Source organism: Nipponia nippon, unplaced genomic scaffold (assembly GCF_047370975.1).
Source record: "Nipponia nippon isolate SJK-2023a ecotype South Korea unplaced genomic scaffold, ASM4737097v1 scaffold_1, whole genome shotgun sequence".
Classification (NCBI taxonomy): Eukaryota; Metazoa; Chordata; class Aves; order Pelecaniformes; family Threskiornithidae; genus Nipponia; species Nipponia nippon.
This window is the reverse complement of record NW_028262290.1, coordinates 104,810,229-104,837,987: the sequence shown is the minus strand read 5'-3', so window position 1 is coordinate 104,837,987 and position 27,759 is coordinate 104,810,229. Positions and strand designations below refer to the sequence as shown.

At 42.6% G+C, this 27,759-nt stretch overlaps 1 protein-coding gene and 1 long non-coding RNA gene across 3 annotated transcripts in view; one reads left to right on the top strand and one right to left on the bottom strand.

Moving 5' to 3' along the window:
• Positions 1 to 9,031: 9,031 nt before the first annotated feature.
• LOC148057534 (uncharacterized) lies at positions 9,032 to 25,695 on the bottom strand. The gene is made up of 2 exons (XR_015706510.1): positions 25,444 to 25,695; positions 9,032 to 9,843 (listed from the first exon to the last, which is right to left on the bottom strand). It is a non-coding gene; the product is annotated as an uncharacterized LOC148057534 (long non-coding RNA).
• Positions 25,696 to 27,289: 1,594 nt separating this feature from the next.
• Positions 27,290 to 27,759, top strand: part of SLC12A7 (solute carrier family 12 member 7) — a 68,207-nt gene continuing 67,737 nt past the window's right edge. For both annotated transcript variants that reach the window (XM_087765961.1, XM_087765951.1), the window contains exon 1: positions 27,290 to 27,604. In XM_087765961.1, the coding sequence (XP_087622087.1) occupies positions 27,487 to 27,604 (118 nt within the window). In that variant the 5' untranslated portion in view covers positions 27,290 to 27,486. The remainder of the gene's footprint in view (positions 27,605 to 27,759) is intronic.

The window sequence follows — 27,759 nt, the reverse complement described above, 5'->3', positions numbered from 1 at the left end:
ACAGTCTGAAAATCAGAAGTTTGCAATTACTTGATGTAGAGAATCGGTACCAAATGCGGTTTTGTCTCGGCATTGCCGCTGCAGCGCCATCCAGCGTCGCGCTTCGAGAAAATCCTCTTCTCCACAGTTTGGAGAAAAACAACCTCGTGCGCCTGCGCAGGGACTAAAGGCGCGAAAAGAGCAGAGGCGCGGGCAGCACGTCCGTGGCGAACAGCACGTACGCATTTGTGATCCGCGCATGCGTGACAGCCCCTATATAAGGAGCACACGTGCCCCTCGGCGGGGGCGGCGCGCGAGACCACTCCTTCCGTTCCTGCACCCTCAAGGCCCCCCACCCCCCCTTCGGTCCCTGACGAAGCCTGAGGCCACCGAAGACCCTGCGGGAGATCATCGGACTCGAAGTGGTGGTGATAAACTCCTTCTCTCTCCCTCTCTCCCTCTCTCCCTCTCTCCCTCTCTCTCTCTCCCTCTCCCTCTCCCTCTCTCCCCCCCTCCCTCCCTCTCCCTCTCCCTCCCTCCTATTCTTTCCCGCTCCTCCCTTGCCCTCCCTCCTCCCTCCGTTCTCTTCTCCCCTCCTCCGTTCTCATGTTGTATGACATCTGACCGATTCCAGCATCTTAATCTCGTTCTTGGGATTGTATCGAAACCTCCCCCCGACATTGGATCGGGACACTTGAAGTGCTTCCTCCTGAAACTTTTATAATACCAAGTAATGTATTTCCAACAGCAAAAGCCACAGAAATGAAGAATAGCAGCAAAAAATCACAGTGGCCTGACCTGATATTTCAGATGGAGAGCAAGATGGCTCAACGAAATTCAAGAAATGATCTGAAATTGAAGTGTTCTTGAAAGACAGGTGAAAACCTTTTGTCTTACTACCTCAACTGCCAGTAAGTTTGGACTTTCTTTTCAGGATTTTTTGCAGGATGAAGATGGCATGTTGCAGGTATATAAGCATTGCAAATCAGATCTTAATTGGAAATCTCTGCTTGAAAAAGATACTTGCACTTCAGTTCAGGACTGTCATTGACTAGAAGGTGACCAAACATCATTGTTATCAGTGTGTGCAAATGGCAGCAAAAGAGACAAATCAGTTTTGCTTTCTGTTCACTTACCTTGTCTGCATTTGGAAATAGTCATTCAAATCATGACACGGTCACAACAGTCCCCTACTAGGTTGAAAAAAAAAAAAGCTTAGATAGATACTACTGTTCAAATAATGTTGGGTTTTGAGTATTTTAGACTTTGTAGATGCTGAATTCCCAGCGGAAGCCTTGCTACTTAACAAATGTTGTTCTCATCCTTTACTAAGATGCTGAATTCATAAGATGGTTGATGTGCAAATTTTTATGTCTATACACTTGTTATTTAGCCATGAACCAGAATGCCAGAGACATTAGAAAGGGTATCTTTAGATGTATTTTGGATGCTCCTGAGCTATAGACTAGGTTTCTTAGTCTTTGTTGTGTCAGGATTTTTGGAGTGCAGCTTCTTAAGCAGAGGGAAGGAGACCATGTTGCTGCTATCCTGGTAGAAGCCAGGTCCCAGAAGGATCCTGGGAATACTTTGGTGTTAACAGGACCCTGTTGCAGGTAGCAACATGTGGATCCTTTCAGCTTCCAGCCAAAGGATAAGTGAGTGTGCTTTTATGTTCAGTGGGTGAAATCTGCTGCTGAATATGCTTTGCTTCCTTCTAGAGTAGGGCTGTGGTATGGGTGAGGTGCCCTTCTACAGTCTAGACTTATGTCTTGTTCTGCCACCCTATGAGCTACTTTTTCCACCACCGTATATTTTTTTTAAGTCAGGGTGTCCAATTTTACACCTGTATGGAAAATACAGGTCTCTTTCACAATAGAAAATGATTTTTGCCACTGAAAGAATCTTTTTCAGAGCACAGACCAAGGCATAGCACCTTTCTGGTGTTTCAGGCAATCCTGTAAACCGGTTTAGGCTCCATCATTGTATGACCTACTGTTGCCTGCTCTGGAGCTCTTTAGAATCATAGAATCGTCAAGGTTGGAAAAGAACCTTAAGATCATCGAGTCCAACTGTCAACCTATCCCTGCCAAGTCCGTCTATACCATGTCTCCAAGCACCGTATCTATCTGTTCTTTAAATACCTCCAGGGATGGAGACTCAACCACTTCCCTGGGCAGCCTGTTCCAATGCTTGACCACCCTCTTGGTGAAGAAGTTTTTCCTATGTCTAACTAAACCTCCCCTGGCGCAGCTTGAGGCTGTTTCCTCTCGTTCTATCACTCGTTACTAGGGAGAAGAGGCCGACCCCCACCTCGCTACAACCTCCTTTCAGGTAGTTGTAGAGAGCAATAAGGTCTCCCCTCAGCCTCCTCTTCTCCAGGCTAAACAACCCCAGCTCCCTCAGCTGCTCCTCATAAGACATGTGCTCAAGAGCCTTCACCAGCTTCGTTGCCCTCCTCTGGACACATTCCAGCACCTCGATGTCCTTCTTGTAGTGAGGGGCCCAAAATGGAACACAGTACTCGAGGTGCGGTCTCACCAGTGCCGAGTACAGAGGCACTATCGCCTCCCTGGTCCTGCTGGGCACACTATTCTTGATACAGGCCAGGATGCCATTGGCCTTCTTGGCCACCTGGGCACACTGCTGGCTCATGTTCAGGTGGCTGTCAACCAACACCCCCAGGTCCTTTTCTGCCAGTCAGCTCTCCAGCCACTCCTCCCCCAGCCTGTAGCGCTGCATGGGGTTGTTGTGACCCAAGTGCAGGACCCAGCACTTAGCCTTATTGAACCTCATGCAGTTGGCCCTGGCCCGTTGATCCAGCCTGGCCAGATCCCTCTGTAGGGCCTTCCTACCCTCCAGCAGATCGACACTTCCACCCAACTTGGTGTCATCTGCAAACTTACTGAAGGGGGGGCAAAACGTGTCTGTTGTGTGAAGGTCTGCTTTGCTTGCCCCTCACAACTTTACTTTCTGTGAAATGATGTCCAGGAGCTGCCACCTAGTAAATGATTCAGCTTTCTACTGGATCGAAGGTGTGCTTATTCCAATGTCAAGTCTTCTTGCTACATTCACATTTATTCCCTTGAAGTGTAGGGAATTTATTCTAGTCAGAGGACTAGAGGGCTTCACTTGTAAGGAGCTGTAAGAAACTAAACTAAAAATCATGATCACTGTAAAGAAAAACTCATCTTAATAGAACACTTTTTATATACTAGGTAGGAACTAAAGGGCTGTCTTTCAAAATTGTGTATGTAGGGTAAGCTTACATGTTTCACTAGGGAGCATTTTTTTATACATCTAAGTTCTAGGAAATAAAAGGCTGTGGTGAAAACTGAGTAGTGGGATGTGTTGGATAGTTTGCCTATCAAACAATACAGTCAGGAAGGTACATTCTGTCCATTCAAGGCACCTAGAGAGCTTATCTTTTTTTAACAAACAATTTAAGGAATTTCAGAATTTACTGCTTATCTAATAAGTTAGAGACCTCTTAGTAGATATTAATAAATGCTGTTTCAGGAAGCATTAATTAAAAGTCTTCAGTCAGTGCAGTAACTCCTGGGGTAAGTACTGGTTTAGGTTGGTGTTTAAATTCAGTATGTTGGCATCAAATAAATAGGTGCCAGAGTTTCTAATTAAGTATGTGTCTGTGTGACTGCTCAGGAAGGACAGTTCAGCATTTTCAATCAAAGGCTTATGCAATTCTAATTATATTCTATTGAAGTAGGCAGTGATTAAACAGCTATTGGATTGATGCCACCGAAATATCAATGAAATAACTCATTAATGAATTTCTATTTCAGGTGTATTTCTGATAACTTTATTAGGCATTTAAGAAGTGCTACATCTTACCTGTTAGGTGACATCTAAGTACTTATTAAGTAATGTAATGTATTTACTAAGAAGTAGCTGATAAAGACCTATATGAAATCAATGAAATTTTCATCTCATGGTTCTTCCATTTTCTCCAGTCCTGACTATGAGAAGTTATTTTAGTCTTCAGTCTAAACGTACACAAAGCCATGCACCTGGAATGGAATAACCAGCAGCTTTGTATAAAAAGACCTGGGGGGCAGGGGGTCCTGGTGGGCAGCAAGCTGAATGTGAGTTAGCAGTGCACCCTTGTGGCAAAGGCAGCCACCCGCCTACTGTGCTGTATTAGAAAGCACGAAGACAGCAGGTCGAGAGAAGTGATTACTCCTCTCTATTCAGCACTTGAGATGACTTCTGTAGTACTGGGTCCAGCTGCGGGCCTCCCAGTACAAGACCGACCTGACTAGACTGAGTCAAACAGAGGACCACCAAGTTGGTCAGGAGGCAGGAGTACGACGGACATGGAGAGGTTGAAGGCACTGGATTTGTTCAGCCTCAAAGAGAGAAGACTAAGAAGACATCTTATCGCTGTTCACCTAATGGGAGGGTATTGAGAAGACAGAGCTAGAGTGCACTGTAGAAGGATGAGAAGAAATAGACACAAGTTGAAACATGAGAAATTATCACTTGATACATGCAAAATAACTTTTACCATGAGGGTGGTAAAATACAGGATGAGTTTGCTCAGAAATGTTACAGAATCGTCTTCCCTGAATACATTAAAAACTCAACTATATGAGGTCCTGAGCAACCTTCTGGATGTGCTTGGAGCAGGTAATGGGACTAGATCACCTCCCTGAGGTCCCTTGCAACCAATATGATCCTACAATTCATGGTCGACTTAAACAAGCTATGCTCTTGACTCAATTTTTTCCTTGAGCTTTAATAGTTCTTTTTCTACATACAACGTTAGTTGTCAAAAGTGTATATAGAGATCAGTTAATCAAATTCTCTCCATGTCTTTGCTTTGCTGGGCAAAGACTTCTTGGCTGTCTTGACCTCCCTAAGTTTCCTTTTGAACAGACTGTTGATTCTCATTATTATCTTAGCCTGTTTTATTCATCTTTCTGAATGTTGTGCACAGTCTCCAGAAGTCATGAGCAATTCTATTAATATACTAACATCTATGCTATACTTTTTCTTTTTCAAAAAGATCATGATTGGTTAAATGATAAAAGAGGTAATTCTGCAGTCACATTGAAGTGTTCGATGATTATGGCTTCTGATGGTTGTTTTGTTCCAAATTTGATAGTTATTCATCTTTTGTTGTTGTTGTTTATTCTGATACAGCTTTTTTACTTTTCTGATGTCTACCATTCAGTAGTTTTACACATTTATGGGTAGAGTATCTTCTGACAGAACAGAATGGATTAAATGAAAGAAAATAAAATTTCCATGGTTTCCTAGGATCCCATAAGCTGTATATGCAATTTTGTAACTCACTTATGATACGGCTGTAATCCTTCAGTTGCTACAGTGTTTGCAAATTCAAAGATGGTTATAGTTAAATTCAAATATTAATTTGGGGGATAATAATGTTAAGAACAGCAGATTTTTAACAGGAGATTTATTTTAAGTGAATGAAAAAAATTATTTCAGTGCTTCGTAACAGTTCTTTTGCATCAAAGAATGCCTAAAATTAAAATAATTTAGAAAGGCATTGGCTTTTTCTTGCCACCCTTGAAGAGAGAGCTCTTGTTGTTCTGAGATTAATAAAGCATTCTTTAAGTATTACCCGATACTTAATTTCTTAATGATGCAAATACTTTTAATGGCCAAACAGCTTCTATCATCAAAAACTTACTAAAGCAAAGTCAGTTGATTCTGTCAAATAGACATCTTACCAGCTATATCAAAAAGTTATAGAAAAGGTTTGTTTTCAGAAGCAAAAGGATTTGCAAAAAATACCTGAAAGAATTAGCTGAGTAGTGGCTGATGTGTTACTCTTGAAGTGAATATAAGCTAAAACCAGTCACCCTGTAAAATGTTTTTCAAAACATTATCCAGGTCTACAAATTGAAAATATTAATGTGAAAGAAGTTAATATAAATAAAAAATACTTTAGAATTACACACATTTAGAGCTAAGACTTCCCCTTTTCCCCACCACGGTCACAGCTGAAGAGTGCAATTTTGGATTTACTCCATAGCCCACTGGCTCCAATCAGTTACTGATCCCTGTTAGGTTGTTCAGTTCAAGTTCAGTCCTCCAGCCAAGTCAGTAGTGATCTTTCCCCTCCCTAGGTACTAAACCCCCAGATTGTTACTAGATGGGAGGTTTGGCGATTCTAGGTGCAGAGTGGGAGAGTGGCCCCATATGAATCTGTGACAGGAGGAGTTTTAGGAGAGAGAAAAAGGCATGGACTCAGGTAATGACTGGGGATTTTCATTCCAGAGTTTCTCGAAGATTGTATTATAGCTGGCAGTCTTTTGTCATAAGGGTGCCAAACAGATGGAGAACACTGGAGGGGTATGTGGAGGATTTCTTTCTTTATGCTTGAAGACATGAAGGTAGCAAGGAAGGTAGCATACATGTACCACTGTAGATGAATGACACTGGAAAATGGGCTGGAGTCATATGCCTTGTGCTGTTGAGCTTGGCTTCCCAAGGACAGGTCTAAGGGTGTAAGACAGCTAGGAAGCAGCAGGTTTGGCTGAGATATGGGAGGAAGAAAGCGGGGGGGGGGGGCTAGCATATGTGGTGGGGAACAAAGGGATTGTCACTCCAGCAGCCCAGGTGTGGAGAGTCTTCTAGCACGCCTTTCAATCATGAGGTACTCAGAGAAGCTAGTGACATGGAATGCAGAAGATGTTGCTCAGGCATTTTCTGCCGAAAGGGCAGAAAATCAGGCTCTGGAATAAGACATGGGTGGAAACAGTCTCACAGTGATGGGAAAAGATAGCAGCAGAGCAGGACAAAATGAGGAAAGGGACACATACACTCAACAGCATTCCTGAGCATACTGCAACCTGGACAGCAACCAGCAATACTCTTTGAAAACAAATGAAGCTGATCCAGGCATTTGGAAGGTGTGGGCAGACCATTCTGGTGGCACACTGAGGGACAAAACTGCTTGAAATATGAGTGGGAGATTTAGGCAAACATGAGCTAATGACTGCAGACAGTGATCAAAGGAGAAACAGGCGGGTTATGCCTGAAGCTCATGATTATACCCAAGCTCACAAGTAAAGAAGTTTTGCATGGTAGGCAATGTGGGGAGGGGGGAGATTGAGATCTGTTCCTTCAGGCTCTTTACATAATGTTTGTTACACTTTCAAAAGGCAGCATTGGTGAAACTTCCCTCCCCTTCCCTGCCAAATGTGGAGTGGACCCTCAACCAGAGTTTGGCCTGCTTTAAAGGGTGAGCAAAGTCACAGAGGAGTGGATGGGAATGCCAATATACTGAAGACTCAGGAGATTTGAGAAGTTCATTTTGCAGTGGGCACCGAGTTCTTCTGACAGATTAGCCCAGGAGATGTGCTTGTTGGGTTAAGTGTCGGAAAGCTTCCTGGTTTTAAGGTGGACAGGGTGCCAGGTAATAGCATGGAGTTACAACTTATCAAGGGATAGGAAAAATAAATCACTCCATTCTATGACAATTTGCCACTTAGATGGGAAGTTTTGTTCATCCTTAAGACTAATAAGTATTAAAGGGACCAGTGAATCCTGGTTGATCACCACTTGTCCTCTAACTGTATAGATAAATTCTATTCTATTCTATTCTATTCTATTCTATTCTATTCTATTCTATTCTATTCTATTCTTGCAGAGCAACTAGAGATGACACAATGGATTCTCTGTTGTGCTCTGTGAGATATTGTTTCTTTGGCTCAGCATCTTCAGTGATACGTTCCTGTGGTTGTAGAACATGGCTTACAAAACATATTAACATTTTGAACTACTACTGGTAAACCCCATGTGATTTTAATCTATTGAGATTCAAGTTCTAAGGCCAGGAACAGTGGCTGCTCAACAGCTTGTGCAGTCTTCAAAGCAGATGAGCCTGATACTAGAATGAACAAATTCAGAAGACTGCTGTGTCACACATTGTCCTAATGACTTTCCATTTGTTGTGCAGCATAGTAGGATTGTGGCTGGACTTCTGACATTTACAGGGCAGCAGATTCCTGCTAGCAGAAAAGAAGACAGCTTTATTGTTTGAAGACACAGGAAGCCCCAGGACAAATTCCTCACTCTTAGTACTGGAATGAGAGAAGAGAGACAGTTACACTGAACTAGCAATCCTGCGAAATGCTTTAGTTTGGCTGCCAAGGGTAGTAACGCTAGGGGGAGTACCTGCTACTACAGCGGTTTGCGCCTTCCCCCGGCTGAAAAAGACAGACTGTCGAAGGAGAACCGTATGTTGTAGAGAAGTCCTTATGAGACGCTAGTGGGCAGTCTGAGCCCGAAGGGCTTCTTGTAAAAGATCATATGAGCCGGGCCGTGAACTGAATTTCAAGGTAAGTTTCACTCAGAGAATGTGGGTTGTGGGGAAGCACCCTTTACCCATAGCTGTGGGGGAGCTTACAGCAACCTGTAGGACTACTAATTGTTGGGTCGGAAGCTTGTGTTTCCTTATCCTTAGGCTGATGTTACAAACGAAAAGCAGAAGACGAAGAGTGAAATACAGACTGTACTGTTAGACCATGATTACTGTGGAAGCAGCAAGACCCAGGCTTTGGGATGCAGCCTACAGACACGTGATCTTAGAGACCACAGCTATGGCTGAAAGACCAAGGGTACCAGAAAAAAACACTGGGGGTTTTGCAGAGCTGAAGACCATGGTTATTATTGGGTCCAGAGGAGTAGCAGGCAAGGTGAAGGGCATAAAATTGCTGGTGTTGCAGATAAGTCTTGGCTGAGCAAAACAGAAAAAACTGTTACAACAAAGACTGCTCATTAGTAAAGCGAAACAATTTCTGCATTATTATGAGCATCTTACTAGAGAGTGTTTATGGCAACCACAAGTCCTGCAAGTATAAACTGTTTTTCTGAGTCTGCTGGGCAACAGACGTGTTCCGCTAGGACAGAAGAGGATCCCCTGGATGTGACATCCTTGATACTGCACTCACCTGTCGTGGTTTAACCCCAGCCAGCAACTAAGCACCACACAGCCGCTCACTCACTCCCCCCCGGTGGGATGGGGGAGAGAATCGGAAGAGTAAAAGTGAGAAAACTCACGGGCTGAGATAAAGACAGTTTAATGGGTAAAGCAAAAGCCGTGCGCACAAGCAAAGCAAAAGCAAGGAATTCATTCACTACTTCCCGTCGGCAGGCAGGTGTTCAGCCATCCTCAGGAAAGCAGGGCTCCATGACGCGTAACGGTTACTTGGGAAGACAAACGCCATCACGCCCAATGTCCCCCCCTTCCTTCTTCTTCCCCCAGCTTATATACTGAGCATGACGTCATACGGTATGGAATAGCCCTTTGGCCAGTCTGGGTCAGCTGTCCTAGCTATGCTCCCTCCCAGCTTCCTATGCACCTGGCAGAGCACAGGAAGCTGAAAAGTCCTTGACTAGTGTAAACTCTGCTCAGCAAAAACCAAATCATCAGTGTGTTATCAACATTATTCTCATCCTAAATCCAAAACACAGCACTCTACCAGCTACTAAGAAGAAAACTAACTCTATCCCAGCTGAAACCAGGACAGTATCCACCCTTTATTCCATACCATTTACTTCATGCTCAGGTCCCACATTATCCAATACATCCTCATTAACCACCACCCCACTTATTTTATGGACCACCCCTGTAAAATGTCTGTAAAATGTCCATAAACATCCACAAATGTCCACATAATGTCCATTGAGTTCATTTAGTCCGAGACTTTGGGCTCCATCTGTGATGGTGGTCGCTCAGGACAAGGAGAGGTGGTGTGTTGCGTGGAGTTATTGGGCACCAAAGCCAGCTCAGGTCGGGTCACTGCTGCACTTGCACTGCTTCTTGTAAGGCTTCTCCTCCATTGGTTCAGGTGGTTCCTGCTATGGTAATTCCTATAACATGCAACTCAGATCATGGGTTACAACAATTTAAAGGTATTTCCATTACAGTCTCCACCCCTGGCCCCTTTGGGTCAGGATTAACATCGCAAGGAACTCCTCCCCTTGCTCCTAGCCTGGCTAGCAATAAGGGGTTCCTGCTACAGTAATTCCCATAACATGCAACTCAAATCCCGGGTTACAACAATTTAAAGGTATTTCCATTACAATCTCCACCCCTGGCCCCTTTGGACCAGACCATTGGGCTTAACACTGCAATGGACTCCTCCCCTTGCCCCTGCTCCGGCTTGGACTTATCCACAGACTGCAGTCCCTTAGGGGTTTACCTGCTCCAAGTGGAGCCTTGTCTATGAGCCACAGTCTCTCCAGGGGTATACCTGCTGTGGCATGGATTTATCCACAGCCACAGTCACTTAGAGGTGCACCTGCTCCAGCATGGCCTTCTCCATGGGCCACAATGCTTTCAGAGATATACCTGCTCCAGCATGGCCTTGCCCGCAGCCACAGTCTCTTCAGAAGTAAACTTGCTCCACCATGGCCTTACCCGCAGCCACAGTCTCTTCAGAAGTAAGCTTGCTCCACCATGGCCTTACCCATGGCCACACGCTTTGAGGCATTCCAGCATGACCTCATGCACAGCCACTGATGCCTCAAGGTGTACCTGCTGCAGCAAAAGCAGGCACTAACAAGCACTAGACTCTAATATACAGTAAGGCAAGAAAGCCCTGTGGCAAGTACAGAAGCCTGCCAATTAATACCTAAACAGCACTAACAGCTATAAATTCGGTCTAGCACATTCCAATTAAATCTGTGATTATCTTGAACCCTTCAAGCCCCACGCTGGGTGCCAAAAAGGACTGTCGTGGTTTAACCCCAGCCAGCAACTAAGCACCACACAGCCGCTCACTCACTCCCCCCCCGGTGGGATGGGGGAGAGAATCGGAAGAGTAAAAGTGAGAAAACTCACGGGCTGAGATAAAGACAGTTTAATGGGTAAAGCAAAAGCCGTGCGCACAAGCAAAGCAAAAGCAAGGAATTCATTCACTACTTCCCGTCGGCAGGCAGGTGTTCAGCCATCCTCAGGAAAGCAGGGCTCCATGACGCGTAACGGTTACTTGGGAAGACAAACGCCATCACGCCCAATGTCCCCCCCTTCCTTCTTCTTCCCCCAGCTTATATACTGAGCATGACGTCATACGGTATGGAATAGCCCTTTGGCCAGTCTGGGTCAGCTGTCCTAGCTATGCTCCCTCCCAGCTTCCTATGCACCTGGCAGAGCACAGGAAGCTGAAAAGTCCTTGACTAGTGTAAACTCTGCTCAGCAAAAACCAAATCATCAGTGTGTTATCAACATTATTCTCATCCTAAATCCAAAACACAGCACTCTACCAGCTACTAAGAAGAAAACTAACTCTATCCCAGCTGAAACCAGGACACACCCTATAGAACAAGGGGCTGTGCCCATTGTGAACAAGTTCACAATACGGACATCTACCAGCAGGGGCCACTGGCAGCACACCCAAGTTCTGAGGGGGCATTTTGAAAGTGCAGTGTTACCTCTACACCCAAAGGTAGCAGTGGAGGTAAAGCGGGAGGCATCCATGGAGCATGTGCAGCAATGGTAATGGCACATCCAGGGGTTTGGAGCTAGGCAATATGTAGAAGAATACAGATTTGTTAATTTAGGCCAGGTATCACTACAAGAACTGTATGAAATGTTTGTTTTAACCACTCATGCTAACTGTTTGAACCTGATGATTATGCCTTGCTCCATCTTGAAACTGTCAGCATGCACAACCCTTTATATTCTCCCACTATTAATTTAAGCAATATGAAAGCAGAGAGAATTTTAGACTGCATCAGTACTCTCCTACAGAGTAAATAAGAGCTATGTTTTTGATCAGACTTTCCTTGGCTATAGTTACTATAAAAGCAGTTGGGAGCATAGGACACAGAACCCTACAGTTGTATCTGCCATTCTAAAATCATAGACAAAAACTGGTCCTAGTTAATTGATCTAAATAATGGTAACTATAACCTCTGTTTTGCTGGGAGTCTCACAGGACTTAGAGCAGTGAGGGATCTGACAAATGTACAATTGTTAATTGGTGCAGAAGAGCTGCCTCACAAACTGGGGAAGTCTATGCACAGGAAGGTCATACGGAGTGAGATCACCTTGCCTGAAGACCTGCTGCATGTTATATATGCATCATCTTCCTATCTGAGGGGAAAAAAAAATTGGGGTATTTTTAAGCCAAACAATCACCATAGATATCCCTTCCTCCTTTCACATGATCAAACTTATCAAAGTGATGTCAGAAAGTTATTTAGGGCTTTGGTGCTGTGTTTGTCATAGGTGGTGTAATCACGACCATGACTGTACATATTGCCAGCTCTGCTTGTCATACAACTGTGAAGTTAACATGGATGTGAGAGTAAGATGCCCCAGCTGCAGACTGATGTGCAGGTCTGGGTATGTTTGCAGAAGCACAAGGCCCTGACTATTGAAAAATAAATTGTTTATTTGGCTATGATTTTCTGTGAGAAATGCAAAGCCTGCATGGAAAGCATCACAGATGTAAAGGCCAGAAGAGTGGAATGTGCTATGGATAGATCTGTAATCTAAACGAGCACCTGTGCTTCATGCCCACGTTCAAAAATCTAGAGGCAAGGAAGGGCTATGTTTTTGATGACATAAAGTGTATGCAGAAAACAGGGATATATGTCCCAAATGACATTTTTGCCATGGAGTTAGCAGCAGAACCACAGCAGGATACTGTTCCCCTGTCCCCTCTTCCCCCGCCCCCCCAGCTTCTAGTCTGCTAAGAAGTTTGCAGACTTCTTAGCCAGCACCAAATTGCCCACACTTATGGTCCCCACCCACACATTCTCCCAAAATTGGCATTTTTGTTCTCTCTTTTGTGTGCAATGTTGCCTGTATCTTGCAGCACAGTGCAAAGCCCAAATGCTGCCCCAGGAACTGCCACGTTCATCCTGGTAGCTTGGGTCAAGGTGTACAGACTTCTTGGTCAGACTCACAGGATTAGCCTCTTTGCATGGGGCAGGGCTTGCTTGGGAATTTCTTAGTGGCCTCCTAAGACCGGGGCATAGCCCTCCTGAATGTTCTAAGTTGTTGGTGTTCCCCTATGCTTTTAAGGTTAGGGGGACCACCCTCTTAGATTGCTATTATTACTGCTAAGATTACATCAACTGAACAGTGTAAAATTTGTGGACAATCTATAATACAGTGGTCTTGCAACAGTGTAACATAGCAATCAGTAAGGAAGAATGGGAAAGGTGTACACAGTTAAGTAGTTTAGGAAGGAAGAGGATGGCAGTGTACTAACTTGTTCCAGCAGCTAGAATGAGGTCAGACATGAGCCAGATGCAGATAAAGCCCAGCCAGAGGAGACAAAACAAAACAAAACAAGATGGACAGAGATACGATTTTTCAGTTACAGCTAGGAATACATTTGGCAAAGCTGGCGTGTTCCAATGAAATTAGCCTGGTATCACCTGGTAAAGGAGTGGGGTTTTGGCTGTGGAAAAGTTAAATAGAAAGAGCAAAGATGGTATGGGGCTGGCCTGGCAGACTACGTACAAAGAGAGAGGGGTATGTCTGTGTTGAGTTGTTATGGAACAATGGCGTGCAGTGGACTGATCTAGAAACAGATACAAATAGAGAATATGCTAGCAGAAAGAAGTGGCAGGTCACACAGATGGATGTGGGCAGTGAACCCCTCTGGTTGCAGCCATACTCTATGGACTCTTATGTTTGGTTTTGATCAAAATTCAGCCCTGTGAAGAAGTCATATAAAGAAAGAAGTTCCAGAGCTTGAGATGTGACTAAGAGTCAAATGACACTGAGGAGAGCTGAAAAAGAGCTTTTAGCCTTGCAAAAAAGTGGTGGAATCTACATGTTTCAGCAATACCAGAGGAAGGGCATAGATGTAACCCTGCACTGAACTCCAGAGGGACCATGTGATAGTCACAGCTGCAGCACTTCTCTGCGCACACTCAGATCAAGGCTGTATCTACTCCCTAGCTTTTCAAGGTTTCCCATTCTCTCAGCTAGACAGGGAGTCACCCATTTCTGTCCATTCAAGCCCAAACACATTGTATACAATGATGACAATTGGTTCCTCCCAATCTCTTCCTATGTAATCTTTCTCGTAGGCAGTTTATTCCACCTATGTTCTATTTTTCTCTTGTCTAATCATGAGGGCAGGTCTTCTTCACAAAGTGTGTGTTTAAAGGGGGATCTTGCAGCAGTTTCTGAGTTAATTTAGCAATTTCTGACTCCTTTCTCTGATATGACTTGCTGCTGCCTATTTCCCTGGCTTTGACAGGATGAACAATCAACTCTGGCTAAGGAAGTTTTTGGTCTCCTTGTTCTAATCCTATAGGAATTAAAATGAGATTCACATATGTGTATATATACATACATATATCAGGTAATAAATCCTTTAATAACAGTCATTTTATATATTTAAACACTTAATATTAAAAGGAAATATGTATTGTTACAGACAACAGAATCTCCAGAGTGGGAGTGACTTCAGACATTTATTCTCTCCAGATAAATGTTTTGTATGTAGCGGAGTGATGAGCTGAAATAGTGGAAAGTGCTCTTTACAAGAACACTGTACATCTCTACAGAATTTTTAGATTTTAACATTAAAGTTTTAACTACATTATCTATACGTTTAAATTTTGACACCATTTTGCAGAGATTTGATTGCCTCCCCCCCCTGCCCCCCATTCCTACATAAAAGTATAACCCGGTAAGAGAAAGTATATTCTGCAAGTATGACTTGTTCTATTTAGGATGCTGTCCTAAGTGATAGTCAGCCAAAGTATTCTTTGCCAGTATAGGCTGTATCTCCATCAGGAAGACCTGACTGAGATAGCTCTCTGGACAAATATATTAGATTAGAAAAAATAAAATCTAAAGTCCCTTTCACTATGGTCCCCTTGCATCCCTCCAGTTTACACAAAATGAATCTGGTTCCAGACATTTTAAAATAATTGGTAAAGAAACTATTCCCAAATAAAACAAAAAAAGATCACTAGGTAGATGGATGCATAAATCAAGATGATAGCTTCTTGTTATGTGCAAAAATGGCTGCAGACTTCAAGGAAAAGGAAAAGTAGTAGGAATAGAGATTGCTGTACAGATTTTTAAATCTGTGAAGTTTAAGCTTACAGGGTAAATTACTGGATTTTGCCCAGATAGATGTACTTCAGAAGCCTTTAATTTCCCCCAGGACTGAGCCAATAGCTCTTCATCTGGTTCTGGCATCCAATCAGTGATTTTATACTTGATTAATTGCTCTTTAGTACCCCATATTATCTACCTGCAAAACTAGTCTCATGCTGTAATCTGGTCATCTCATGCTCTTATTTATAGAAAATAGTCTAAAACTGTCTTACTCTAAGCCATTTTCTTCATTTCCTGGAACATTTTTGTGAGTCTTTTCTGCAGTTGTTTAAATATGCATGCATCAATTCCTGCATTTTGAATTCCGATTCCAATACTGCTTTGTCTTCTGCCACACGCCATTATTGCCACATCAAAAACGTATTTTTAAGTCCCACCACAACTTCATGTAACTCTTCCTCTAAATTACTGTGCTTGCCTGAGAAATTTCACTCGTTACTCATTCTACCCATTGGAATACCTTTACTTTTTAATGACTGACTTTTTTTTTTACAATCCTGGCAAACAAATGTTTGCTTTACCATGCAACAGGAAGAAGATCTCATTTCTGCTGATCACGTTTTCTGATGAAAACAGTGTTGATAACACAGGGATGTTTTAGTTATTGCTTAGCAGTGCTTACACAGCATCAAGGCCTTTTCTGCTTCTCAGGTTGCCCCACCAGCGAGTGGGCTGGGGGTGCACAAGAAGCTGGGAGGGGACACAGCAGGGACAGCTGACCCCAACTGACCAAAGAGATATCCCATACCATCTGATGTCATGCTCAGCCATAAGAGCTGGGGGGAGAAGGAGGAAGGGTGGATGTTCAGAGTGATGGCGTTTGCCTTCCCAAGTAACTGTTAGCGCGATGGAGTCCTGCTTTCCTGGGGATGGCTGAACATCTGCCTGCTGATGGGAAGTAGTGAATGAATTCCAAAAGAAACCCTTTTGCCTTGGTGACAGAATGACAGTTTTCATCAGTTTTCTCAAAATATAAGGACAGCAGAGTTGCGTAAGAGATGGCAGCTTGATTGTATCGCCTGCCTTTACTGGAAAGAAAGATGTTGGATTGGATGAAGAAAGATACTCGGGGATGGGAGACACGAAGCAAGGCTGTCCAGGTGGTGATTGTATGGTCCCAGTCTTAACAGATGCAAAAAATATGGGAGTCCACTAATAGCTTTAAGATTGTTTTATATAGTTATTTAATACGATAAGGATAATTTCATTAGGTGTCGTGGATTCAAAAATGTTCAGTTGATAAAAGTATTCTGTATCCTGGTCTTTCCTAATTCTGGCCAAAGTTGCCAGAAGTGTTTGCTAGGCATCAGAGACCCTTTAATTTCAAATGAAAGATGAAGTACACAAGTATTGAGTACTTAATTTTCTGTACTGAGTGCTGGTTGGGCTTCCTTTTACTGCTAGTAGACTATTTTCTTGTTACTGCTTACATCCTTTGCTAGCATTGCCCATTTTGCACACTGGCCTTAATTGGATCCTGTTTCTAGGAGTAAGTTGGTGAGCAGCATATATGACTTTCTTATAATTTTGTTGATTAAATTACAGCTGATTTCAGTTATATCAGCTTTGATTGATTTATTTCCAGTTCCATATTCCTTACAACTCTTAAGTGATATTTTAAACAAAAAGTGTACTAATTTTATTCTTTCTTTTCTTCACCCTTTCTCTATAGTCCTACTCCTTCCATCAACATTCATTGATTTACTCTGTTGAAACATTTATTTAATAAGGTGTACCTAATGTGTCATTGTTGAAATCAACGATAATATACCTTGGCAGCTCAGATGTATCAATATGGCAGTATCATCTATCTTTTCTATCAGTGTCAGTTCTGAAAAGCTCTTCTGGGAATCCCCATTTGCTACGACTTTCAGACTAAATCCAATAAGCTACAGAAAACTATATATTTTTCCTTTCAAGGCCAATTATTTTTAAGATATCACCACCAAGGTAAAGATACAACAATAATTTCATTTATTAGTTTCATTGTAGCACACTCATAGGAATAGTGGAGAAGGTGGAGAGCGCTCTAACCCCTGTGTAGAAGATCACCAGACAGAATAATAGTTGCTTTATACTTAGCTACATTCAAAAAAAAAAAAAAAAAAAAGAAGATAAAAACATGAGCATTCTAATTCTCAGCTGAGAACTAATTACCTGGAACTCTCCTTGCTGTATGCGCTGAGGGACCAGACTTGCCGTATCCATGACTTACTCAGTCTGACTTTAGAAAACCACTGTCATGTGAGCTGCCTAGCTAGGGAAAATAATGCCCTTCTGTTTATGCTGTAAAAGTTCAAAACTTTAAAAAGGTAAAAAACTTGAAAGTCCAAAATTAAGCATCATTTCCTTGGCTGAGGCCATCTCCTTGGCTGCAAACCAGGTGATATTTCATGAAGAGTTACAAGACTTTGCTCAGCCTCCACCCCTTTCATACAGTTTCCTGAACTTCCATTTAGAAAACAATTCAAGGTATAATATCCTAAATGATGCTGCAACTCAGATCAGGACTTGCCTTTCCATTACAGCATAGGCATTTATTCCTGTAGAGCAAAATTGGCTGATTGAGAGCTTATGTCTAAAGAAACGCTGTGAGAACAGGTTGTTGTAGAGATGTAGACAGCTTTTCTGAAAGCAACTAGCATCTCTTAGTCAGTTAGCTTGCAGCATGCAGTCTCTAGATAAGTGTGATCAAAGTCCATATAGCAGGCACAACCTAGCCTGTTTTCCTGGAATCCACCATGGCTATGTTTGTCACTGAATTACAGTTAAATTTGAAAAAAAAAATCTCTTCTAAAACCTGGCTCTTGTTTCCATGCTCTTTGTTCACCAAAAGATGTCATTTCAGCACCAGTTGTCTCCCTGCTTCAAACTTGGGTGAAAAATTCCATTTGGTTCTTGGTTGGAAAAGTGCTGTTTAATCATGTTTTACTTCCTCAGGCTATTCTGATAGCCACTGTCCAACTGTACTCCACTGGATGATAGTATACAACAATATGGGGACACTGAGTCATGATAAAAAAAAAAGAAATTATCCACAGAGACAATATATTCTCAACTACTGTGAAAATTATGATTTAAAAAAAAACAGTAAATCTAATAGATATGAGCTTTTACATTTATTTAGTTGAACACAATTATACAAAGGGAATAAAATTATGTTAGTATTTCAGCATGACAAGATGTATTATAATTTTAGTCAATAATCAAATTTGAAGCTGTAATTGTAGCCATTGCAATAGGTTATAGAAAGGCCTCATTTAGATTAGCAGTTTTCTATCAGTTTGCAAGCTCATTAAGTTGGCTGGCTTTCCTGACACGTAAAATGTATTTGCTCTCTTTGTTGAGAAATAGTTGGGCAGTTTGTTACTACAGTGCATAGAACTTGTTTCCATCTTTGTTTTACAACCCTCCAATAATGGAAAGAAAGATAGCACCTGAGGAAAAATGCTAGGAAATTCTGCCTCTAGTTGGAATACAAAAAGGTGAGCCTAGCAGAATCTTCTTATAAGCAGAGAGATATATTTACAGTTATGTTTGTGTGTGTTTTCAACTTGACATTATCACAGATGTTAGCAGAGAGGCATAGGAAAATAAAAAGGAAGAAAGATAAACTATAACTAACATTTGGGTGTTTTAATTTCAGCATTTTGGAAGCAATTTATAGATATTTTTTTAATCCTCTAGTCATTACCATCTACAGAAGATGTAAAATGGACAGATTTACTGTATCACTCCTAACCATGCCTGTGAAGTCTCTATAGAGGCGAGATATTCTCAGTTGATAGTGATGGACAAGTTACAAGATAACGTTCAACTAAGATGAATCCTTGATATTATTTTTCTAAAAAAAGTAAATTGGCATAATTTGTGGAGGGAGAAGGAAAATTGCCACTAGCTGATTCTGACAAATGCTCCAGTCTTTCAAAAAGCCAATTATAAACATTAATGAACTATATTAAGGCCATGTTCCCTGGCATTTAATACAGCACGAGAGGAATTCAGGTGCCTGTGTCCAAGATCGCAATAGAGAAAACATACTTCCCTGCTAACACTATAAGTGCCTTGCTTGATTCAATCAATATCCAATTTTCAATTTGCAAAATTCCCTTAATGCTGGTATTTGAGCACCTTCACACATGAAGAATCAGCCTGTTTGCACAGATTCACTGCAATTCAGACAATGCAGAGAAACGCCTCATTTTGCCCATGTCCTCTGAGGGGCCTCATCCATATTGAAGAATATGGCATATAACAGTCAAAAGTTAGTTAATTAAAAACAGAAGTGCCTACTTTTAGCATAATAACCTGTTGTTTAGAGTACTCCTCCGGGTGGATTCTCAACATTTATTGCCTGAGGGGATCCAACTGTGCTATTCCCATATCCCAAAATAATATCCTTAATGAGTATGCAAGAAGCTACTCCCTACCCTTTCTACTGAAACCATAGTACTGTCCAGCAGAGAACTCAGTCTTACGAGAGAGTGCATATCAGGGAACCAGACAGTGCTGCTGCTCAGTGATGAGTTCTCACTGGGCAGAAGGGACTTCCAGCATTGAGTTGAGCATAGTTTCCCTTCAGAAGAAAAGCAATGCAATTGGATTAAGCAGCATCTTTTTCTAGAAAGTACTCTATGTCAGCAGAATAACAAAACACAGTTAAAGCAAAGTAGTATTAAAGCAAAGGTAATATTAACTTCTATTGTATTATCTTAATGTTTTTACCTGCCATTCATTTGACAATGAAGGGCTCTTTAAAGACCCCTTTACATTTTTCTATTATGCTCCTATGTTCTCCTCACTTACTGGGCATTATGGAACTTGTTTCACAATTCATTTAAATCTTGGCAATGATTAACCTGCAATGCTAATCTTGCAAGTCAGTATCACTGTGCCTGCTAGCAGATGCCATTGAGAGGTTGGAGAGGCTATTCATTTTGGCAGTGGATGAGGTCATGAGGCACAATTGCTTTAAATACTTCCGTGATGACTGAAGTTTTCCCTCCCCTAGTGCTGTGGTTTAGCAACAACAAAGAGGAACAGGTGCATGTGAAAAGTATGCTAGTGTTCTAAGCAAATATGTTGGTGTTCCTACCTTCATCCTGCAGAGAGGTTTGCACTGCATTTTTTTTTAGTCAATAATAAGAGTGGTTTATTTCACCACTTCTGTAACTAACAAAACTAGCTCCAGCTGGCACATACTGTGCAGTTAGAAAAATCTACTATGTATACTCTAAGGGTGCATCTGCAGTTTTGGCATCTTTTTCACACCACAATCTCTCAGCTCAAGGTATACGTGAAACACTACATCAAGTGGACAAGGAACATAATCACTCGTGCTATAATGAATTGAACTGCTGTCTTTTGAAAGAACAAGCCCTATGTGGATGGATCAATATTTAATGCAGAGGCCAAAGAAAACCAACTTTCCATTAGGAATTTTGGCATTGTCTCAAAAACACTCTATCTGTTGCTGTCAAAGTGGCATCCCAAACAAACTAAAAGATGCAAACCCATAGCTTTGTGCCTTTAATTTCTGAAATTAAACAAACAAAACCAACAAATTATACCTTTGAACATTAATGGTTGTAGGAGCTTAACTGTCCAAGGAGGCATCAATGTCCCAACCCACTGAGCCATGCAAGCTGAGCATGAGCCAACAACTGTTAACAACTTCACAGGGTTGTAGCAAAGAGATTAAAAATTTCAAGATGCACTCCATGCAAGCTACCTAGAGAATAAATAGAAGTACAAACAATGGTATGAAAAGTGCAATGAGACAGGCTGAGGAGACACTGTGTTTGTTCTGTGACATATTGTTAAAGAAAGCACAGAGAGGCAAAGGATGGGAAAGTTAATTCTGCAAGTGATACTGAACAATGCAACAAGGATGAACAGAAATTAGAGCTCGTAGCAGTGCTGTTATATGCACCATAACACAGCTTGGCCTTTTTAATAGGGAAAGATGGCTCTCATTCTGTTTTATCACCAGAAAAGATGGGACCTGTTGCAATTAATATTCCTTTAGTGTTTTCTATATGGCATGGCAAACCACAGGAGTCTCATGATGGTCTCATGATGTCCCTATACCACACAATACTGACAAGGAGAGGCAGAAACAGAAGGGAGAGCAGATGCAGAGGCTGAAGGCAACAGATAATATACCAAGCCTTCTAGTTCCCTTCTATTTTTCTGTTTTGTTAAAAAAAGCAAATTCTGTTGTGCCTAGTTATTGTAGGCTAGTGGTTGCATTTGTATGGAATCAGAAAGAAGTAGTTTGCGAAGGACCTCTGGAGGTCATTTCGTGCAGCCTCTTACACTAAGGGCAGACTTCAAGGGTAGATCAAGTTATTCAGGGCCTCATCCAGACAAGCATCAAGGAACAGTCAGGCCTGCCCGCTCTGTTGGGGAGAGATGCCAAGCATGGTAACAAGCTTCACCAGCCAGGGACTGGTTCCAGAGTACCCAAGTGAGTGAGGCAAGAAGGCCGGGCTCTGGATCAACAAAGCCCATGGTGAAGCATAGCTGTGATGGAACTGGAGGTAAGTATGCCTATGGCATAGATCAGACAGGGACAGAAGGCCCAGGCCTGAACTTAAATGGAGCCCCTGGGCCCAGGGTCAGAGGGTGTGCTGGTGGAAGTGTCTCAGGTGAGGCTGGTCAGTGCAATTAAGGCCTATTAGTGCACTCAGGGTCCTGACAGCGAGTTTTAGATATCAGTAAGGATAGAGAAGGATGGAAGCAATAGCCTTCTTTGGCAGGTTTCTTCATAAATGAGGATACTAAGCTAGAATAAGATTACTCTCCAAAGAGAGGAATTTCAGCTCTGCTGGTTGGAACAAATTAATCTGAAGTCTCAAAAGAAATTTGCCTAGTGTGGCCTTTTCAACAGTCCTGCTGGACAATTTGGCAACTTTATATGGCATTCCTGGAGTTAAAACACATCATGTGGCTTCTTTGCATCTATTTCTTCCATAACTTCTAATCATTGACTGTTGGTACTGGTCCTTGGGATAATCAGATCCCCTTATTTTTTGGGGAGTTTTTCAGCTAATGGCATCTCCTTATCTGCCTGCTATGTCTTGCACTTTGGACACTTTCTCTGTTGACCAGTCTCAGTTACTGTCTAGAAAGGCAGAATCCCTATTCCAGGCTCCAGTGTCAGAGAGGTCCATGTGAAAAACACTGCATTGTCTAAGCCAGGTAAACACATATCTTTTTGCTTTGCTGCTTATCCATCTGATCTTTTCAACAAAACAGACTATTTGTCTCTGGACAAACCTTTGTGGACAAGGTTTTTGCACAGTAAACTGAAGCCACAAATTTAAGAAATGCTACTGTCTGTTGTAGCACCTTAGGAGTCTACCCAGCCTCATGGACTAAAAAGCACCATAAACTATCACCATGTAAACTAATAACAGGATAAAGTGGCCCAACTCAGTCTGAGGATTTCTACAAAGCTCAGCCATGGAAAGCTTTATCAACTCAATAAAACTCTTGAGTTTTGCTCTTATTACAGAAGCCACAGGAGTTTACTGAAAGATAAAATTATGTCATGCAAAGCCTGCCCATGAGCCAACAGCATTGCTCTGCTAACAACTCAAGTAGAATCAAGATATGTATGTGCATTTAATGCAAAGAGACTCATTACAGGATTACAAAGCAAATCTCAGTCTTGTTAGAAACCTGTGTTGTGGTATCAGCACATGCTTGTGGCATATTATTACTCAGTAAGCATGCTGGTGTTGTAACCATATGTGACACCCCTAATTTCCCCAGCCTTTGGTCAGCTAAGATTCATATACCTTCTGAATGGAGGAATAGCTGTTGAATCCAGTTGTGTTCTGAGCCTTTTATAAGTAAAAATACTCGCGACTAGTTTTGTAAATACTGTTCAATAATTATACATACCCAGTTTTTTGTGATGGTACCCTAACATGCTTCATACTGTGGTGGATACAGCTTCCCAAATCATTGCAGGAAAGGATCTTCCAGAATGTTCTCTACCAATGATTTTGTTACTTAGAAAGAACGGGGAATCAATCATGCTGCCAGATGCCATATCTCAGTAGCATTCCACCTTCATACCAGTATGTGCTCTTCTATCAGCATGCTCTGACCCTGGAAGACTGTAGCCAACTCCTTTCATAATGGAGAGCTCATACAGGATTTCTGGAGCTGCTGCTGGTTATTCAATATCCACAAAACAGTGTGATTACACCACTGTGGTCTTGTTCAGCCTGCCTAAAAAGTGCCAGTTCACTACTTGTATTGACTATGTTGGCAATGACTAATTTAATCAGGTTTTCATAGGCTTCCATTTCCATGTGCTCTGAGTGCAAGATAGACACACAATCTGACACTTTGCTTCAGGTGTGTCTTAATGATCACCATAGATATGAAAAGCTACTGCAGCATCTCTGCAGAAATGCCCTAGGCGTGAGCACTTGGGCAACGCAAACTCTCTGGCTCTCACAAAGTTAGAGTCCATTGCAATGTGCTAACCTGAACTGTGTTCTAGATGACAGTGATAACAGACTGTAAGGAATCAGGTTGTGATGCCCCTCTTCTTTCGTTGAGGAGAAACAAGTAGTCAACAAACCAGGTCTTAGAACAGTATCACTTGGCATGGTGCATGGGACTCCGGGAAACACTTGTTTGTACTCAGGAAATAAAAAGCACAGTGTAGCTGGCTTGCATTTGGGTCACAGTATGAGACAAATATTTGAGGAGTCAGGAAGGTCTGGCAAAGGTCAGACTGGGAAGGTTCACACTCAACTTGGGTTACACTGTATCCTTTTTGGAGTTATCATTTCCCAAGAGAAATATTCACCTCCTGCAGTCCTGATTCTCAGATGTATTTATGGCTGCATTATAATGCCTTTATCTGTTCGATTCATACTACAAACATTTCCCCCCATTACTTATTATTGCAATCATTGTCACCCACAGACTTTACTGGAAAATCTAAATGGCTGATGAAAAAAGTGTCAGAGCAAATCCTAATCTTCCTTGCTCCCTGTCTTATGTTCTGTTATCTTTCTGCCTCTGCTAACACCTTGAGATATCAGGAAGCAGTTTTGAAATATATGGAAGGTATATGGAGTTAATTCCATAGAAATTTCAGCTGGTAGCAAATGAAATGCCTTGGCTATTTTTCATGTGGGCTGTAACACTAGAACAACTTTAACTGTTCAGATATGTTATCTTGTCCCCCAAAATTTATATATCATGATCATCTTTCCTCAAAACAAAAGCATCATTAAGCCAGTTAGCTCAACTTTCCTGAGTCACTCTTTTCCCTCTTTTTAGGTATTGATGACTCAATATTGATAAGGGCAATCATTTGCTCTTTTGGAATTTTCCCAGTTTTTCAAGATTTCTAAAAATTTAACATTCCCGAGTTCAATAAGTCACTGGCTAGCTTATTTTCAGTTTCATGTACATAAACTGCATTAGTCCTGATGACTTGAAAATGTGTAATGTTAGTAAGATTTTTATTGTCAGTCACATAGATTACGATATGCATGTATTAGGCATTTATCTTTCCTTCTTTGTTATATCTGATTTTACTTTTTTTCCTGTGACAATAACTGTATTTTATTTATTTCTAGTATCTCAATAACATCAAAGACAATACAAGTTTTTAAGGTATTAGTGTCTTAGTGACATCATTAATTTCCTTAGGCAGATGTCTTGTTTTAAATCATAACATATAAGTCATTAGCTTTAATTTAATCCTTTTTATATTCTCAGTATGTAAACTAGCTTCATTATACTTTCACATTTTTTCATGTGTTCTGGGCTTTTGGGGGGGGGGGGAGCAGTGAGCACTCAGTTGAATATTCACCCCCCAAATCCATTTTTGTTAACAAGAGGAATGCCTTCTAAAGGTCGATCTGGATATATCTGGTTGAATTGGTGGTGTACCTGCTGCATTCCTATCTGCCAAACAGAAAGATGGTCCAGAGCTCTGTGTTCAGTGAATGCTACAAACTAAAGGTTTTGCCTTTTTTTTTTTTTTTAGCAAAACATTCATGTAATGTTATGATTCCAGCATTGTGCTTTTTAGACACAGATCTATATACTTTTTCTCTTTTTTTCTTTTTTTTCTCTTTTTCTTTTTTTTTATTTCTTATTCCTAGAAGGGTACCATTGGAGTAGTCTGTTGTTAAACCTGGTATCTATCTCAACACTACTTATCTCATGCTATTTGAAGGGTAATGACAATAAATAAACGTAAGAAGTAAGTCACTTTTCCCAGTCCCAGGTCCTCATTCTGCAAAAACTTTTAAGAGGCTCACAAATCACAGCTCTCAGATTACAGGGTGTCCCTGTAATGGGGGACAACCCACAACCCCGTATGAACTTACCATCCTTGCTCCACAGAATTGCACCTATTTTTCATCGGATGGTTTTCCATGGTTATGACAGAGGAAACAGAAGAGAGTTGAAAGAGGAAATGCTGTCTTTGTTCATTCAAAAGTTGTTTGGTCCTAAGCTTCTCTTTCTTTGGCTCTTAGCTATTTTAGACAAAAAATTTGTATCAGGTTGAAGTAAAATTGAAGGCTGCAGTCCTAATTTCTCCCCACTCAACCTTCTGTGCATGCAGCATGATACTCTACGATACAGTTTTCACCTTTATTGTATAGTTTCTTTCTATAGACTTCCCAAGGCACCAGATGGATAGTACTTAAAAAATTATCAGCTACGTAAAATTTTCTTCTCAATGCTCATACGTGTTCCCATGCCTTATACATTGCATGCTGTTCAGTTCTTGTTTTGAAGAGGGAATTATTTTTTGTATATGTTTTAGAATTACATTCACTATTCTAATTTATCTTTGTACCTAGTTCCTTAGTACCATTAATTTTGGTCTGTACCACAACAAAATGAGCTTTAACATTAAAAGTGCCCCAAAATATCCTTGTCTCTGCAGGTAACATCATTAACATATTGGAAATCTGCTATCACTAGCAAAAATACCATTCCAGTTGCTCTCTTGAGCTTGGAAAAAGCAGGGGGGGTGATGAAGAGACGGGTGCCCAACACAGAAAGTCCTTTTTCACGCAGCCACCATTCTCATTACTGTAGTTACACCATGGTTTGAATGGGGGTGGAACTGGAAGCCCACATCAGATATTAAAATGTTACCATGCCTCTCCTCCTCTCCTTTTCTTGCTGCCCTACCACCTCCACATCTGCCACTTCACTGCCACCTCTGATGGCCAGAATCACCTTCCCCACCCCCTTCTTTGAAGGCCTCTACACTGTGGGACAGACTGCAGTGTTAGGTAGACATCTTCCATCCCACTGAGGTATGGGACCCACAAACCCACCAGAGTCCCCTTCCAAAAGGCATAGATACAGACTGACAGGAATAGAGTCTTTCTGCTCTATTCTAGTACTTTGCTGGGAGACAAGAAAAAGGCCCTTGGCTTCCAGGTCTGTTTTCTCTACTTTTGCAGTAGAGAAGGCTACAGCCTCCTCTAGGAAGGAAGTTTAAGGTAACCAAGAGCTACAGCTCATCACTAGTGCTACATCATTAATATTTAGTTTGATACACTGCCCATCCCCTGATTCATTGAATCTGCTTCACTTCAGGTCAAAGCTTACATGCTGACTCCAACCTGAATCACAGGGCCTTCAGCTGTCCCCTGCAACCCATAGCTGCTGTGTAGGACAGCAGATTTCTGGGAATCATCTTCATCTCCTCATAGTCCCAAGGCACAGAGTGGACTTTCTCCTCCACTTGCCTAAAAGGTGTCCTGCTTGGGCCTTCTGGATGCTGCCACCCCTTTAGAGACCCGGAGGATCAGGGCCCTACAGTCTGGCTCTGGTGTCTTTTGGAAGACAGTTTCTGTCTGCTGGGATCTGAGGAACAGCAAAGTGGTGGTCCTAGTGCTGCAAGGATATCTGCAAGGCAAGGTCTGAGAAAGAGAGGAAGCATTTTTTGTGCCCAACAGCCGTACCCGAAACCCAGTAAAACGACCCAGGGCGGCTCTCACACACTCAGTGACACGCGCACACCCTTCTCGGGCTGTTTCCCCAACGGCACTTGCTCGACTCAGGGCAGACACCTCTTCCCGGCAACGCCCCGGCGCCCCTCTTCCCCTCCCGCCGACCTGCCTCGGTCCCGAGCTGGAAGTTGCGCGTATGTAAATCAGAGCTAGTCACAGCACCCCCTTCCCCTTCCTCCTCCTCCTCCTCGGCCCCGGGCCCCGGCCTCTCATTTCGGAACGGCGGCCGCGGCGCCGTCAGTCAGGCGGTGAGGGGGCGGGGGCGCTGGCGCTGGCTCGGTGCCGGCCACCGCCCCCTGCTGCGTGAGGAAATGGCTCTCACGTGAGGGAGGCGGCAGCGCCAGGCTTACCCTGCCCGCTGAGGAGGCGCCAACGGGTCTCGGGGCGGTCTGCGCCATGCCGACCAGCTTCACGGTAGTGCCGGTAGAGGCGCAGGGCGAGGAGCGGGGGCCGGCGGAGCGGGATGGGCAGCGGCAGGAGGAGGAAGACGACGACGGGAGGGACCGGGGCTCCGGTGAGAGAGGGGGGAGCGGGGAGGTGCCGGGGACAGCGCCTTAGGGCAGCGCCGGCGCTTTGTGTGCGGGGCTGCCGCGTGGGGCGGTCCGGCTCGCCGCCGGGGGGCTCCTGTAGCCTGTGGAGAGGCCGCATCGCTTCTCCGCAGCGGGCGGT